Consider the following 18,179-nt stretch of genomic DNA (forward strand, 5'->3'; position numbering starts at 1 on the left):
GGGTTGAATCTATAGTAAGCTTTGGGTTGTATGGACATTTAAAAATCTTAATTCTTCCAGTCTGTGAGCCTGGAATTTCTTTCCATTCTCTTGTGTCTCTTTCAATTTCTTTCATCAGTTTTAGTTTTCAAAGTATAGGTCTTAAGCCTCTTCGGTTAAATTTATTCCTAATTATTTTATTCTTTACGATGCTAGTATAAATAGAATTGTTTCCTTAATTTCTTTTTCTAATAATTTGTTGTTAATGTATAGAAACTCAACTGATTTTTGTGTATTGATTTTATGTCCCATCAGTTTACTGAATTTGTTTATTCAAGCAGTTTTTTGATGGTGTCTTTTGGGATTTCTATATATAATGTCATCTGCAAACAGACAATTTTACTTCTTCCTTTCTGATTTGGATGCCTCTTCTCTCTACCTTGCCTCATTGCTCTGACTAGGACTTTTAGTACTGTGTTGAAGAAAAGTGGTGGGAGTGAACATCGTTGTCTTGTTCTTGGTCTTATAGGAAAAGCTTTTATCTTCTTACCATTGAGTATGATGTCATCTGTGGGCTTGTCGTATATGGCTGTTATTACGTTGTAGTATTAGTATGTTCCTCCTATATGTTCAGAGTTTATCACAAAGGATATTGAACTTTGTTGAATGGTTTTTCTGCATCTGTTGAGATGGCCATTTGTTGTCATTACCGTGGCATATCACACTTCCTGATTTGTGGATGTTAAATCATCCTCATACCTCAGGAATAAATTCCACTTGATCATGGTGTATGGTCCTTTTAATAAATGAGCTATTGAATTCAGTTTGCTAATATTTTGTTGAGGATTTTTGCATCTATGTTCATCAGGGATATTGGCTTATAATTTTCTCTTCTTGTAATGACCTTGTCTGCCTCTGATTTCAGGGTAATTCTGGCCTTGGAAGATGAATTTGAAAGCGTTAACTCTGCTTATATATATATTTTTAAAGATTTTATTTACTTAGAGAGAGCTAGAGAGAAAGAGAGCACGCATGCACACAAGTGGGGGTGTGGGCGGGAGAGGGAGAAGCAGACTCCCCGCTGAGCCGGGAGCCTGATATGGGGCTCGATCCCAGGACCCTGGGATCATGACTTGAGCCGAAGGCAGATGCTTAACTGACTGAACCACCCAGATGCCCCTCCGTATGTTTCTATCATCGATAATGCTGCTGTAAACATTGGTGTGCACATGTCCCTTCGAATCAGTATTTTTGTATCCTTGGTATTCTTTAAATACTTGGTAGAATTCACTGGCAAGGCTATGTGGGCCTGGGCTCTTCCTGGCTGGGAGGTTTTTGATTCCCCTTGCTTTCCATTTGCGTGGAGTTTTTATGCACAGTGAAGCAGCACCTTGATGGTTAGGAACGCCGGCTTTGGAATCGGGTTTGAGTCCCAGCTGTGTGAACTTGGGGCAATCCCGTCACTCTCTGAGCCACAGTTCCCTTATCTGGAAAGCCGAGGGCGATAACACCCGCCTGCTAGGAGTGTGGAGGCTGATAAATGCCATGGGGCACTAAACTAGGACAGTGTCGGGCACAGTCAACACTTGGTAGGTGTCAACAATCATGATGGTTTGTCTTGAAAATTTAGGCCCCCCAAACTCGAGTTAGCACTCCTGGCCTTCTCTGGCTCTCATCACCTGGCGGAGAATGTGGACATGGAGCCAAATTGCCGGGTGATCTCTGTTGTGTGATCCTGGGCAAGTGAACCTTTTGTACCAGTTTCCTCCTCTTTAGAAACGGGGATAATAACAGTCCCTACTTCATGGTGGTGTTGGGATTAAATGAGTTAATATATATATATATATATATTTTTTTTTTTTTTTAAAGATTTTATTCATCTATTTGACAGAGAGAGATCACAAGCAGGCAGAGAGGCAGGCAGAGAGAGAGGAGGAAGCAGGCTCCCCGCCAAGCAGAGAGCCCGATGCGGGGCTCGATCCCAGGACCCTGAGATCATGACCCGAGCCGAAGGCAGCGGCTTAACCCACTGAGCCACCCAGGCGCCCCAATATATATATTTTTAATGAGTTAATATTTGTTCCCTGCTAAGAACAGTGCTGGCCACAGAGTAACTGCTTTGCAAACATTTGTCAAGTCAATAAAAATGAGCTTGCTCGGTGGTGCTGCTGCTGTTGGTTTTTCTGGAGTCGTGTCATCCGTCCCCTCTGTGCTCGTCCTGGCAGGGAGAAAACTCCTCCCTTAGAGCCTGCAGCCCTATGGTCAGGTCAACATCTTCCAAGAAATTGGACCTGGGGCACCTGGATCTTGTCGGTTAAGCATCTGATTCTTGGTTTCGGCTCAGGTCATGATTGCAGGGTGGTGGGGTCAAGCCCTGTGTGGGTCTGCTTGAGGCTCTCTGTCCCTGTCCCCCTGTCCATCCCGCCTCAAATAAATAAATCTTAAAAAAAGAAACTGGACCTTTATTTGCCTTCGAGTGTCATCTTTACAAGAGGTGATGTTGCCGGAGAACAGGGTAGGTGGCTGTCTGCCTGGGATGGCATTGGAACAGACTTTTCCTTCGTGCCAGAAAGTCAGGCTCGGTAGCCTTTTCCCCTGCCTTGTTCGCTCTCCGGATTTCTCGGCTATAGGGGGCATGTTTTCCTAACTGGCCCCTCCTGACCCAGCAAAGAGCTTTGAGTGTGTGTGTGCTTAATGGGAAGTTGACCCATTCTTGTCTGTCTGACCCTTTCTGGCTAAATTAGGAAAACAGGATTAATGGATTAGCTCTGGGCATTGAAGCCAATTTGGAGTGCTGGGAAGACAAGAGCAAGCGTTGGGGAAGGATCAGCTATGTTCCTCTAGCTAACTGCTGCTGGTTTGTTTTCTGTGTAAATAACTCAAGTATGTGTTACACAGTAGCACTTTTCAGACCCTTGTGAGACCCACACAATTTCCTAAAGATCCGGATATTTCTTTATCCACAGATTGATTCTGGAGAAACTCCCCCAACTCTCCTCCCCAGCCCCACCCCAAGCCTCAGCTCATACAGATCTTTGAGCTGGCCTTGAATTATTCTTGCCAAGCTAAGCAGAGGACCTTGGAAACACAAGGAGTCCTTAAAGGAAAATTACATTTGCATGCTTGGAGGAAGATCAAAGCCATCTTTAAAGTGTGCATCCTTCAGCACTTTCTGAGGGCCTGTCAGAAGACGGAGAAACATCCGTGCAGTGATGAGTGGGGCCTTCTCTTGGGACCAAACACTCAACTCATTTCAACCACTCTTATCCTCACCTTGGAAAAACCTACGTTTTCCCATGGGGCCGGACGAGGTTAAAAACTACCAGCAGGGGGCGCCTGGGTGGCTCAGTGGGTTAAAGCCTCTACCTTCGGCTCAGGTCATGATCCCAAGGTCCTGGGATCAAGCCCCGCATCCGGCTCTCTGCTCAGTGGGGAGCCTGCTTCCTCCTCTATCTCTGCCTGCCTCTCCACCTACTTGTGATCTCTGTCAAATAAATTAAAAAAAAAAAAAACAAACTACCAGCAGATCTCCAGACTCCTCATTTTTCTGCCCTGGCAGCCAGATCTTTGACTCTCAAATGCCCAGATGATGCAAACTTGCTTTGCATTCCCTCAGATACCTTGAAGTGAGGAAAGAGGATGTGATGTCCTCATATAATCCAGTAAAGAGCTTTCCTGAGTCATGGAGGAAAGGCAGCTCCCAGAGCCTCCATCCAGTCGGTCAGGTCAGAGAGAAGTTGAGGGGTGGGTGGGGGGCAGTGGGGTTGGGCTTGGATTCTAGATACTACCGCTCAGGAGTTTGGTGGATTCTGTATGTTAGTTTCTGGATTTCTTTGCCTCCATCTTTGTTTTATTTTTATTTTTAATTTTTATTTTTTTAAGATTTTATTTATTTATTTGACAGAGAGAGATCACAAGTAGGCAGAGAGGCAGGCAGAGAGAGAGGAAGGGAAGCAGGCTTCCTGCTGAGCAGCGAGCCCGATGCGGGACTCGATCCCAGGACTCTGGGATCATGACCTGAGCCGAAGGCAGCGGCTTAACCCACTGAGCCACCCAGGCGCCCCAGCCTCCATCTTTGGATAAACCGTACTCTTGTGGGGCAGCTTCTCTCTACGGAATATCCTGATTTTGCTGTCCTGAGGTCAGAGCTTCCCAGCTCCAGGCGAGCAAGGCCTCTAGAGATCAGTGAACGGTCTCCTGAGGAGGCCACTGCTTTTCTTTCTCCTTTCTTCCAGCAACAAAAGGGCTATTGATTTTATCTGGGCTTGGAGGGTTTACTAATAACTGTACCGAACCTTGTGATGCCTTGCAGTTGGGCAAAGTGGAGATTTGTAGATGAAACCAGAAATGTGTCTGTAATCCCAGAGAGACCGCCTCTGAATCTCGCCCAGCACTGGGTTTTCCTAGTGAGAGGGCAAATGGGGCATCAATTATATGCTTAATCTTATGGCTTGCTTAGGAGTTTTGTGGCCTTACTCAGCCTAGGCCCCCGAGACACGTCCCCAGTGGTCTCCCACGCACGGTCAGTAACTTCGTGGGGTGAGGCGCCGTCACCTAATCCAATATAAACAGATCAGGTGGTTGTTCCCTAAGTGAACCGGGCAAGGCCTGCTTCTGGTTGTTTACATGACCGGGCTTTCAGTTAAGAAGTCCACGACTGCAGGGGAGGGAGGCGGGCTGCCCCGCAGAGGGGATATTACAAAGCCCCACGTGGGGCCCAGAACAAAGTCTGCCGCAGCAGGTGGGGACGGTTCACGTGAGGTTTAGGGACCAAGGCAACAAAAGCGAACTTCGTGTCCTATGTGATTTCAGCATGTGGGAAGGGCTGCTCCACGAATGGGCATCTCAGGCTCAAGCCTGTGCCCGAGCCCCTCCAGTCCCCCGTGTGTCTCGGAGCACGGAAGAAAGATGGGGCCACTCACCTGTGCTTCATCCCTGTGTGATCTTCTGCAGGAGGAAATGTTCAAGGTCTTAGGTTGTTGAGGTGGAAATGTCCCCTTTTCAGAACAGGCTTTCCCCCTTTATGGAATGGGGGTTGCTTATTTTTTTTTTAATCATTTAAAAAAAATTTTTCAGCATAACAGTATTCATTGTTTTTGTACCACACCCAGTGCTCCATGCAATCCGTGCCCTCTCTAATACCCACCGCCTGGTTCCCCCAACCTCCCACCCCCCCCCCCACCTCTTCAAACCCTTCAGATTGTTTTTCAGAGTGCATTATTAAGTCTCACGAGGTTGGATTTACTGTTTGCTCCAATAACCCGGGTAGTAAGGCCAAGCAGTGAGAGGTCTAGTCCTCAGCCACGTGAGTGGTAAGGGCTAAAACTGAACTCGTGAAGCTGCCTGTCTGTGGTTCACCCCTGCAAACGGGGGGTGAGGGCGTACAGCGTTCTTTGGGGCAAGAGGCACTAGCAGTTACTGGACATGTAATGCACTAAATGCACCACATCCGTTTTCTCATCTGATACATAAAGCAGTCTCACGAGACAAGATTTGTTATCCTCACTTCACAGGATAAGAATCGGGGCTTACACCATTGGCACGAGTCCCAGAGCTGACTAGCTGTCAGGGCGGTGCGTCCACTCACTGGTTTCTCTGGTGCCTTGCTGGGCAGTTAGGGAGTACAGACTATGGATCCTGTTGCACAGAATCTTCTTGGCATTCTACCAAGGCTCTGCGGGACCATTTCCTCTTTCTGTTCCAGGAGGGAAGATTCTCAACACCTGTAAAGCCAACACCATTGCTGGCTCACTGCCGGGTTACGAGCCAAGCATAGTTTCCCCGGCTCTCCCAAGAATGGGGTGTTGTTTTTTTTAAAATATTTTATTTATTTATTTGACCGAGAGATCACAAGTAGGCAGAGAGGCAGGCAGAGAGAGAGGGGGAAGCAGGCTCTCTGCTGAGCAGAGAGCCCGATGCGGGGCTCAATCCCAGGGCCCTGAGATCATGACCTGAGCAGAAGGCAGAGGCCTAATCCAGTAAGCCACCCAGGCGCCCCAAATGGGGTGTGTTTTTAACAAAGGGCCTTGTACCCACTGGGCTCACAAAGATCTGTTGAGACCAAGTCCCTTAGGAGAGCGGGTAACACTGTTTCTCAGTACGTGAGTGTACTCTGGGCAAGATCCAAGTCCTGGGGTGCCCTGCTCAGGTGGATTAACTCTTGCAAATAAGTCTGAGTAGTTGGGGAGCTGGTGTTGCATCCCGCGTCACCTGAAGATGTACCTGTCCTCAGTTAGTCTGTCCAGGTGGTGGTAAGCACTTCTGTAAGACACTGTCTTCTCTCAGGGTAGGGAGCTGTACATTGTTGTTGGTCATAGATGAGTGAGTCCACCAGGAGAGCCCTGTCATGACCCATTTGTTGTTTGTAGGCACATCTCAGAGGGCAGGACTGGTCCCTCCGTGAAACCAGGGCACCATGACATGGAGATAAAACTCCCTCCTAGTACAGGAATTTCTAGTCAAATTATACCTTCCCTTTCATCTCAGTGATAAAATACGGACAAACTCTCCACCGTTTAGGGCCCTGTATTTCAGCCTTACCATCCCCGCAGATTCACGCAAAGCATCCCCTTACTTTTCGTCAAGCCCGGCTTTCCCAACCTTGGGTGTAAACAATAATCCGTTTTCGCTCTGAATCCACTGACCATGTCCCCACCTTCCCACGCCCCTTCTGAGTACGTGAGATTAAAGAATAAAGGGAGAAGGAGGCTGGCCAGGAGGAAGGACGGAAGTATTTATTGAGACTGGGATGGAACATTGTTCTCTTTTACGGGTTAACAGCACAGTGTGTTAAGAGGCTGGTTACAAACTCACTCCAAGTAAGGGTGACCTGAGGTCACCAGCAGCTCTGCCACCTCCCTCACCTAAGATCCCAGCCACCTGCCAAGGTGGTCAGACCTGTCAGCCCAGGACAAATGAGGGATTCAGCCGCATCAGTATTTAGACAGACTTCCAATGCGCACCAGCCGTGTTTGCCTTTTAAATCTCCTGTTGAATCACTGGTCTGTATTGATGGTGTATGATGACAGTCCAGGCTCATTCTCCACTAGATCCCAGGGACGGGTGGTCAATACTGAGCTCGTACTTACTCTTCCACGACCTTTGGCACAGCATCTGGTTTCTTAAATACCAGAGCACAGGCTTCCGTTGGCTGCTCGGTACTGCAGGAGCGCGACTATTTCGGTCTCGGTGTAAATACAAGTTTTTATGTTAAGCGTTATTTACAAGGCGAGAGCCGAAGCACAGACTTTTTAATCAACTATCTTCACAAATTAGCAGAAGAATGACAGGAAATGGATGGTCAGGAGCAGGGCCGAGGTGGCTAGACTAGCAGTTGGAACGAACCTCCCTGAGGAGGAGACGAGTTTCATATAATGGGAGAATTTCCCTGAACCACTGATAACCACGTCTCATTTCATGGGACCGAACTCTGCAAGAATACAGGGCAGGGACGGTGCTTTTTCTGCCCAATGTCACTTGTTCGATCCATCAAACCCATATTGAAATACAACTTAGCTGGGAGCTTGCCACTATGGTTTGAGCCCCGTGGGTACCAAAGGGTGAAGTCCTGTCATTTTTAAGTGGGTATAACTGACCTCGGAAGAATGGAGACTTCCAGCTGGATAACAGCACATCCAGCCTTACGCGATTGACACCTCTGTGTGCCATCTTATGCAGTGCTGACAGGGATTCCCTCCCAGTATAGTCGAGTCCGGGAGTCGTAGATGAACAGCATTGCCATCTTGGAGAATCACTGTAAGACACGTCTGCTTTGAGGCTGATACGCAAACGTGGAACAGTCAGACGACATGATTTTTCATTCTCCTGCTCCTGAGACAGGAGTTTGGAGAAGCCCTAAAGCAGGTCTGGATTGAGATCGTAGTTATCGTTCAAGTACGAGGAGAGCTCTTTGTTTCACATTGACGGTTCAATTCTGATCTCTGTCTGGCAACTTATATGAAAATAATAAATATGTACACATATATATATCTATCTAGCTCTATACCGAACACTGGGTTACTAGTTACCAGTGTCCCAATACAGTACATTGAAAAAAGAACCCTTCCCACAAAACCCCACACCCGTCTTAAAACTCTGATAGCAGAACTGTGCTGGTCTGTTTTCTTTCAAAGCAGTTACTTTGAAATTGGCTGGAGATGAGTCAAAAATGGACAATTTGGCACATTAATGGGGGAGGGGTGTTTATATGCACTGTAATCTATAAAAATGTGAGAAGTCAAAGGAAATCCATGCCAATAGAAAGCTTGAGTAAAAGTTGTAATCAATGAGAGTATTTTTTTTTAAAAACCCAAAACACTGGGCTGTGTATGAGAAAGCAATTTTCCTTCCATGTCCATGTCCTAATCCAACAGTTACTACTCTATCTTCTTCCAAACTTTGTCTCTCGTAGAATTTTTACATTGCAGACAATCCAGCTTTCCTTTTCTTCTGTTTTCGTTCATGTTACCCACCCCCAAATCCCAGAACCCAGAGAGCAAAAGCTGTGAATTCAAATATAGAAAATAATCTGGAAGTCTGTGTATCAAATCAAATGTACAGTTGGCCATTCGTGTTTTTCTCTTCCTTATTTAATGTTTGGATTTGCTAAGAGATGACTCTCTTGGAGCTGTCCTTCATCATTCCTGGTCCTGTGAAGCCAGGGATTCTAGAACTGTGAGGTCTGGGTGAAAGAGATGGTGTCAGTCTTGTCCACCGCGAAGCCTCCGTTGACGTAGGACTTCTTGGTGTCGGAATCTTCATTATCCAGGACTGTGGATTCCAAGGCAAAGGGGTTCACGATGTTGACTTCAGATGAAACATCCATCTGCTCCAGCTCCTTCTTAGACAGCTTCTCCACGATGCCTGTCCCAAACGCGTCCCCGAGGACGTTCACCATGGTCCTGAACCGGTCCCTGGGGAGGAGAGAGACAGGAGGTCCGCAGTTCATTTCCAGTTGACACTGGACAGAGACAAGGATCTGAAGCATTCAGTTACAAATTAAGCAAATGGAGAAAGTTGTCATCCTGGTGATCGCCTCAGAGGCTCCGCTCCTCTCAGGCCTGGGGCAGACGGTGGCTTACAGAAGTGCAGAATGAGCAAACGGGCTCCCCGGGTGTGTGCTCCTGCTGAGGCACAATGACCCTCCTAAATCCAACACCAGTCTCCCCACATTCCATCCTCTCCTCCCAAAGAAATGTGAGGAAGGGTCAGAACTGCACAAGCTGTGAAACCCCCTGCCCCCCAATCTTGGAACTTTTCTAGGCTCTCTCTTGACTAAGGGGAGGGGATCCCGTGAGAGATGTCTGGTGGGGAGTGCGTGTCTGTGGGTGCAGCTGAGGGTTCCTGTGTGTTTGTGTGTCCTGAGAGGAGTCGTTTCTCTGCCACGTTGAGCCACTCTACGAGCAAGTCAGCAGGGATACTACAGAGCACAGAGCCAGAAAGCTGGACCAGCCAAGGAGTGGCTTCCTCCTTGTGGCACCCCGAGCCAGCCTTAACTCTGCAAAGCTTGGAGGAGATGCTGTGGGAAGAAAACATGCAGCCGAGAAGGCGTCCTGGTGAGAGGACAGGGGGCCCTGCTGGGAGGTAGTGTGCACGTGAACACTTTCTCGTGAGAACCACCTCTGCAGGACAGGAAAGGCCACCAGCGTTTGCCCAGCCCCATTCTGGATGCCCTTCTGTGATCTAGAACAAGGCCATGGACTGAACTAGTCCCTGGTAGGAACCAACCAGTGTCTTTTCATCCCACAGACTAGATAGGACCTTTGACTTCTTTCGGTATCTTGGAAGTGAAGGTCATGGGTTCCAGGAAGAATCAGGGAAAGGAGACAAATGCGAACCCACCCTCATCACTAGAAAGAAAACTGGAAGCACTTGCCTCAGTGAAAGGGTATCTTGGCAAGAAAGGTGTCACCTCAGCCGGGGGCTTGCGGGACCAGCCAGCCGCTGAGGGGGCCCCACCTGGCCTGCCTTCCCAGGGCGGAAGCTTTTCCTTCGGGTGTGACTGTATCTTCACCATTTCAGCTGCTCTCAACAGCCAGCTGGCACTGTTCTCCCCTGTAAGCCCCGGCTGGTGCTGAGTAAAGGCTCAATTCGGAGCCCTGCGTGCCCCCAAGGGCCAGGGGACCAAGGCACAGAGTGCGTATTAAGGATAAAGCCTGGGACCCCAACTTCATTCTAACTTGAACCTGGGGATCACATAGGGCCCATTCTTGCCCAGGTGTTCTGTGTTCCTCAGCCCTGTGTGTGTGTGTGTGTGTGTGCACGCACCCATGCGTGTGTGTGGACGTGAGAGAGTTGTCGAGGGAGACATGACCTGTCCAAACTGTTCTCATGGTGACAATAAAGCCAGCCATGATTGAGCACACTGCCTGTCGAACCCTGTTCTGGACTCCCTGCTCACATTAGCTCGCTCAGACCACGCCCCCACCAGGAGAGAGACACAGAATAGTTCCCACCTCAGAGCCCGTGCAGCTGGGCCCCCGAGAAGCTAAGGAACTTGCTTGAGGCCAAACAGCCACTGAGATGCGGAACAGGAATTCCAACTCAGGCCGTCTTACCCCAGAGTCTTTGCTCGTGCCACCGCCCCTGACGATGCTGAAGATCTCGGGAGGGTGGGCTGCCCTCGAACCAGGCCGTTCTGAACCCGTGGGGCTGACCCAGGGCCCCGAGAGGCGAGGGGAGCCTTTGGGGTCTGGACTGTCTGGGACCTTGTCCAGCTTCCTTCCCCTATTATCCTCTGCTCCTGCACCCAACTCCTGTCCTTGAGTATTATCAGGTCTGAATGAGCTAATGGAGATCACTGGCCGTTCAGAATCCCGGCTCAGAATTAGGAGGAGTTAATGTTTAAGCACGTTATCAGATGGCCTGGTGGGAGGGAAATGACAGCGGGGACAGATGGCTCGTTGGGCAATCTGAGGACAGAATGCTGACGGGCCGCAGACGCCGCGCGGCTGGGGCACCCGCCTCCCCACCCGGCCGAGGAAGTGCCTTTAGTCCAACTCACAGGAGCCAGTCGACGGCGATGATGAGGGTGACGTCCTCTGCGGGCAGCCCCACAGCGCTCAGCACGATCACCATGGTCACCAGGCCGGCCTGGGGCACGCCGGCGGCTCCGATGCTGGCGGCGGTGGCGGTGATGCTGCGGCCGAAACAGGACGCAGGGGTTAGACGCCCATGTCTCCCCTCGGGGCCCCCGGCCTGAAACTCTTAGTCCCGATGGCTGTTCGCGCTGTGTCCCCAGATGGGCCGTTCAGAACCCGTTCTCTCCTGAGCATCAGCTCTGTCGCATTAGAGGGCTGCGGGGGACGGGCGGGGAGCGGTGATCTTCTTGGGGGGGGCGGGGAGATAAATTAAATCTCTCTAATGCAAGGAAGGGAAGAACTGCCCGAGTGGCCAAGAATGGGCAAGAGGTATTCAAGAGGGAGACAGAGTTCGCCAGCGGGGGCGTGCGGGGAAGGCTCAGCTACCTCTCTAGGCATCCATTGTCCTCGACAGGTGCCAATGATCTCTGCCTTTCTTGCTCCCTGTGCCCATCTACTCACCCAGCCAGGCATTCCCTGGCATCTGATACCTGCCAGCCCGGGCCGAGGGTCTTATGCACTTTCCTGACATCACAAGACTCTTGACCTCTGGGATCTGCCCTCCACGGCACTGAACTGAGAGACAGCCATGCCGCCTGGCGGAGGTAAAGTCGTTTATTCCTGACTGCTCTGGCCAGTGGATGCGCTTTCTGCCACAGGAAGAGAGGTTCGCGGCCCGGAGAGGCAGTTGGATGAACTTCATTACAGTGTATTTAAAAGACCCCTCTCAGGCAGAGGAAGTGGGGCGCTAGGGATTCTTCCCTTTGGAATATGCAGGTTTTCATAAAAAATATCATCCTTATTTAAATCTGGTCATTTTGCACATGTTGGCGAGGACGTGGAGAAAGGGGAACCCTCCTGTGCCGCTGGTGGGGAATGCAAGCTGGCGCAGCCACTCTGGAAGACAGCACGGAGGTTCCTTGAAAAATTGAAAACAGAGCTACCCTAGGACCCAGCAACTGCACTACTGGGTATTGACCCCAAAGACACAAACGTAGTGATCCAAATGGGCACGTGCACCCAATGTTTATAGCAGCAATGTGCACAACAGCCAAACTGTGGAAGGAGCCCAGATGTCCACTGACAGATGAATGGATAAAGAAGATGTGGTATGTATGTATGTATACACACACACACACACACACACACACACACACACACACACACAGGAATACTATGTAGCCATCAAAAGGAATGAAATCTTGACATATGCTATGACACGGATGGAACTAGAGGATATTATGCTAAGTAAGTCAATCATAGAAAAACAATTATATGATCTCACTTATATGTGGAATTTAAGAAACAAAACGGCTCATAGGGGAAGGGAGGGAAAAATAAGACAAAATCCCAGAGGGAGACAAACCATAAGAGACTCTTAATGACAGGGAAACGGGCACCTGGGTGGCTCAGTCAGTTAAGTGTCTGCCTTTTGGCTCAGGTCATGATCTTGGAGTCCTGGTACTGAGCAGGGAGCCTTTTTCTTTCCCGCCCTCTGCCTCTGTCCCGGCTTGTATTCTCTCGCTCACACTTTCCTTCTCAAATAAATAAAATCTTAAAAAAAAAAAACACCCAAAACTGAGGGTTGGTGGAGGGGAGGTGGGTGGGAAGATGGGCATAAAGATGGACACTTGTAATGAGCACAGGGTGTTACAGGCAACTGACAAATCACTGACCTCTACCTCTGAAACTAATAATACATTATATGCTTATTAATTGAATTTAAATTAAAAAAGAAAAAAAATAAATCTGGTCATTTTGGAGGAAACAAGGGCTCACCATGCCCTGAGAAGCACCTGAATTTTGAATGAACTTGAAAGGACATCCGCTGCATGTTTTGGATGCCTGTTCTCATCCTTAGTCCAAGGATGCCACTGGGTTGAAAAGTGAAGACACAGAAACTGTCCATTTAAACGGGAAGTATCCCTGATTCTGTCCACAAATCTACATTCTTGTGGGCTCAGAAACGCCTCAGAATTCTTACGAAGCAGATTCCACGGCTCTTTCTCCTGCCTCGCCATGTGCTGCAGATGGCCTTTGAGGGTCTGGTCAAACACAGGCCAGCTTTCTTTGACAACCGTCTTTTCCTTCAGCGGCTGTGGGCCACCAGTTTATAGTAAATTAAAGATTTCTGGGCTGTCCCAATTCCTCGAAACGTTTCAGACCTACATAATCCTTTAGATCTGTCCTGACTTAAGTACTCTTTGGAAAACCCAAGTTTATTTTAATGTGGGTTGAAAAAAAATTTAAACTGAAGACAGCAGCAGGTTTTCTTTACCAGAAGTGATTTGTGCCTGTGACCATGGATCTCTTTTTGGAAGTCCCAGCCCATCACGGTTAACCGTGTGCCTATAGCCTCTGGCTGGGTTCAAAATCCAAAACCCACTGCGTCCAAGAAAACTCTGCCTTAGAGCCTTGACCTTGGTTCCTAAACTTCAGCCATTTGACTGACTTTGGTCTGAGACTGGGAACTATCAGTCTTCAGATGGGGGAACAATATAAAAGCCCGGTCCTTCTGACTATATTAGACTTTGTCTTTACAGGGTTTTCACAGTCGAACACACAGTAGTCACTGGTAGAAAGTTCCTTCCTGGTGCTGAGATCTGGCTTCAGACGGGATACTTAGCTCCGGTCCCATCCAGGCTGGGACTGGGGTCTGAGCTGAAGCCCACAGAGGCCTGAGCATCAGACCTGTTTTCAGTAGCAGCACGTCCTTAAGCAAGTCCCCCCGTTTCTCAGTTCTTAGCTCGTGGGATGGGGAGACCATGTCGAGGGGCACCTGGATGCCCCAGATCCTTACACACTGAGGCCACTTCTGCTGCGTCAGCAGCTGCTGGCCCCATCCCTGCTGCCCCCAGGATCACCCCTCACAGCTACAGAACAATCAGTACTAAGGCCACTGCTGCTCCTTTCCTCCCTCAGGCTCCTTCTCGGCCCCAAATCCAGGCATCACCTTTCATTATAAGGCACATTTATCCTATTTTCCATCACTCGTAACCTCTGATTAGTGAATGTTGCAATAAAACCACAAAAGGGTTTGTCTTGGGTGGATGGTGCCTGTGTTGCCTTGATGTCGAGCCAAGCGGGCTGCGGAAGGCGATGAGCCATGGGTCTCTCTACCATCGGCCTCAGGGGCCGCAGCCGTAGGTTGTGAAGGGAAAAACCATGTTTGATATTTCATTCTGTCCCGAGCAGAGCCAGCAGGATTTTAAATTTTAGGTCAGTGATGACTGGGCCTCACAGTTGCAGTGGTTGTCTCTGGGCCGGTGGTTATTGATCAGCAAGTCTGATTTAAGGGTATAGGGGCACCTGGCGGGCTCAGTCAGGAGAGCGTGTGACTCTTGATCTTCGGGGTTGTGAGTTTGAGTCCTACTGCTGGGTGTCGAGATGATTTGAAAAATATACACCAGAGCGGGGAGGAGCGGAGGCGGACAGGTTTTGATGTGAAATATTTAGCTTCTCCACCCAAAGTTTATTTGTCTAGCAGTCAGGTTAACAAAAAAACAAGGTTATTAAGATCTAGGGAACTTATGGCTTAGGGAGAGAGGGAGTTCACCACAAAGCGGCAAATACCCAATCCAGCAGCTACCTCACACAGCCACTCCTTGGAAATCAGTCCAGGGCAGACTGGGTCCAGCAGGCCAGGGTGAGGGAGAGGCCCAAGGGCCCTGGGAAGGACCAAAGCCAAGTGGTGGAGCTTTCTCAGGCCTGATGCAAGGTTTCAAATTTAACACACTCACTGCTGCTCAAACTGTAGGACTTTACTCAAGCTCTTTCAGCTGGGGCTGCTTAAGCCACGGACACTGTAGACCACAGAGCCCAGAGACAGTGTCCCGGCTGATGTCCCAACGGTCTAGTTGGCACTTGCTTTAGTTAGCGTCAAGCCAACAGCAAGAAGTACTTTATGACTTAGGGTTGGGGAGGAGTTCAAAATCCACCGTATCAGAACACTGTTAGAACTGCCTTCACACCTGCAGTGAGAGCCTGTGCCAAGCACCGGGGCTACAAGACTGTGTTCACCGGGAAAGGCCAGATCCAGCCTTGTGCAGGCCCAGGGACCCAGCTGAGTTGTAAACTTGCACTCCAAACTGAATGCGAGTGGCCAGATTAGCTCTAAACCCAACCCATCCCTTCAAAGCAGTGCTATCCAGTAGAATTTTCCATGACTGAACCTAACTACAATGACGGAAGCTCCTACACTTGCTGTGTCCAACCTGTGTTCATGGCTTGTGGCTACCATCTTGAACAGCCTTGTTTCAGAGCAACATTCATCAATGACGTTTTCAGCATCGACTTGAGCAGACAATTTCAGTCTTCATTTGAGTAGAATTCTTTGTGGTATCAGGCTCTTTGAGGATCCCATCCTTGGAAATCTCTCTTCACTGGGTTTCTGTGATGTGATGGTCTCATAGCTCTCCTTCTACCTTTCTGTTCCTTCTTGGTCTCCCTCTTGGTTCTCCCCTCCCCTGCCTGCCTTTAATATTAGGATTTTCTAGAGCTCGGTTCTTAGTCCTTTTCTATTTGGCACAAACCCTCTCTATGTAACATCTTGAGCCCTCACTCTGTACACACCCTTTGAAGCGTTTTATGTGCACTGACTTAATTATCACTACTTGCATAAAATGTAGGTACTCTTATTATCCATATTTTACAGGTGAGAAAACAGGAGGTTATCGAAGTCAAGTACCTTGGCCAAGGTCACAGTTAATCATGGTGAGGTTAAGCCTCAAACACAGATGATTGACTTAAACCACATGCTTGATGACCGCCCTCCCGCTGAAGCCTCTGACATCGTATCTGCACATTTCTCACTGCAGAGTTCCACCTGGATATCTTGAAGGCATTTCAAATTCAATGTGACAAAAAGCATAAGCTCTTTATTTTCCCTCCTATGCTTGCTTCTCTTCCACTAGTCTCTGTTCTGGTAGGCACCATTCGCCAGTCCTGGAGAACCATCCGCCTATCCTGGAGCCATCCTAACTGTCCCCCGCTTCCCAACCCTCTCTGTGAATCCAACTGATGCCTCTCGAATTCATTAGCTCTTCTCCATCCTCAGTGACAGTGCCTTGATGTAGGCTTTTTAAAGATTTTTTTTTTTTTTTTATTTGACAGATAGATCACAAGCAGGCAGAGAGGCAGGCAGAGAGAGAGGAGGAAGCAGGCTCCCTGCTGAGCAGAGAGCCCTATGCGGGGCTCGATCCCAGGACTCTGAGATCATGACCTGAGCCGAAGGCAGCGGCTTAACCCACTGAGCCACCCAGGCGCCCCGATGTAGGCTTTTTAAAAAAATATTTTATTTATTTGAGTGAGAGAGCACCAGCAGGGTGGTGGTGGGAGGGCAGAAGGAGAGAGCAAAGCAGACTCCCTACGGAGCAAGGAGCCCAAAGTGGGGCTTGATCCTAGAACCCTGGGCATGACTTGAGCCGAAGGCAGATGTTTAACTGACTGAGCTACCCAAGAGCCCCTGATGTAGGCCTTTTAATTCCTTACTTGGACTCCTGCAGTAGTCTCCTAACTAGTCTTCCAGTTTATGTTCCTGTTCCCATCTAGTCCATCCACCATGTTGCCAAGTTACCCTTTAAAAACGCAAATCTGTCCATATTATGAAAGACTGTCTGTGCCCGTTCCAGGAGCAGCTCTCAAGAAGCCTTTCAGGAGATGATCCCTGCCCTCTTGTTTCTCTATGTTCTTCACATTGTAATCTATGTCGCCAACATCCAATAATCTGTCCTCTGTAACTAGGCCATGGTTATATCATGAGCCCCCATACATGCTAGGCCTTTTTATCCCAGATGCTCTTAGTTCCTTCTTCTCTTACTAAATTCTTTGCTCTTCTGAGACTAAACCTTCTGCTTCTCTGGGAAGCCTCTCCTCACCTTCCCTTCCTTCTTTGGTGCCCTCTATGTCCTCTGAAACCTCCATGATAGCTCTTAGCACATCCCCGCATTTGCTTAGGTATCTGTATCCCCCTACATACTGGGGAACCCCTGAAAGCAGGGACTGGCCCTTATTCCACCTTGAATCCTTGGCATCTGCTGTGTGCCTAGCACCCACTGGGTATGCTGAACCAAGAACAGTGATGCTTTTGGCCCTCCAGATTTTTATTTTCTTTCCCCCCCACTGGCAATTTTTCCTTGATACAGTTCCAGTAACAGAAATGAACATGAGCATGACCTCGTACCCTACCTGATTGTGATGATCTGCCCGATGCCCAAGTCCAGGCCGTTCAACTGTGCAATGAACACGGCTGCCACTGCCTCATAGAGAGCCGTCCCGTCCATGTTGATCGTAGCTCCCACGGGCAGCACGAACCTGGTGATCCTCTTGTCCACCTGGTTCTTTTCCTCAGCACAGCGGAAAGTGACTGGCAGTGTGGCTGAACTGTGTGATAGAAAGAGAAAGAAACTTATGGTCCAGGAATGCCAGGGCTCAGTCTCCACCCTGGAGAGACACTTCTATGCCAAAAACCAAACCCAGAGCCCAAAGCATGCTGGCACTTCCGGCAGGTCCAGGAATGAGAATGTACTGGGTCCGGGGCTGCTCCAAGTGACAGTGTAACCCATTCTGGGGCTGCAGACCATGCCGCAAGGATGAGAAATACCCAGCAGGGGGCAGAAATGTTCAAGGACACAGGCAGAGAATCTAGAGGTCATTCCCTGAGTTAAAGGCAGCCACAAAAGCACAAGCCGGGGAGTGGTCAGTTTCATGTGTGGTGGGGACAGCTCTCATCCGCAGTGGATGAGAGCTGACAAGGCATGGCCCAGAGACTTCTCCCGGACACCCCTCCTCTGTTCACCTGGAAGAGATCATGAGAGCCGTCAGGAGAGCCTGAGCCATTCCCATGGCGAATCGGAAAGGGTTCTTCCGGACGACTATGAAGTAGATGAGTGGGAGAATGACAATGGAGTGGATCGCGAGCCTGTAAACAAGAAAGCAGGTTCGTAGAGGGCACCACCTCCTCACAGTAATCCCTTTTTCCAAACAGCTTTTTAAAAATTCATGATAGATCACTGGATTTTCATAATGACCCAAGAGAAAATGAGAAGTAGGGCAAGGGCATATGTCTCCATATATCCACCAATGAGTATGAGGAGACTCACTTAGCAAATGAAGTAGCTTTTC

At 49.0% G+C, this 18,179-nt stretch overlaps 1 protein-coding gene across 1 annotated transcript in view; it reads right to left on the minus strand.

Annotated features, from left to right (window-relative positions):
* Window positions 1-6,692: 6,692 nt before the first annotated feature.
* Window positions 6,693-18,179, minus strand: part of SLC1A1 (solute carrier family 1 member 1) — a 76,827-nt gene continuing 65,340 nt past the window's right edge. The window contains exons 9-12 of the mRNA XM_047700482.1: window positions 17,854-17,976; window positions 17,244-17,438; window positions 10,982-11,116; window positions 6,693-8,891 (exon numbers count right to left, since the gene is read on the minus strand). Coding sequence (XP_047556438.1) covers window positions 8,645-8,891; window positions 10,982-11,116; window positions 17,244-17,438; window positions 17,854-17,976 — 700 coding nt within the window. The 3' untranslated portion in view covers window positions 6,693-8,644. The remainder of the gene's footprint in view (window positions 8,892-10,981; window positions 11,117-17,243; window positions 17,439-17,853; window positions 17,977-18,179) is intronic.

Source organism: Lutra lutra, chromosome 13, assembly GCF_902655055.1.
Source record: "Lutra lutra chromosome 13, mLutLut1.2, whole genome shotgun sequence".
Taxonomy (NCBI): Eukaryota; Metazoa; Chordata; class Mammalia; order Carnivora; family Mustelidae; genus Lutra; species Lutra lutra.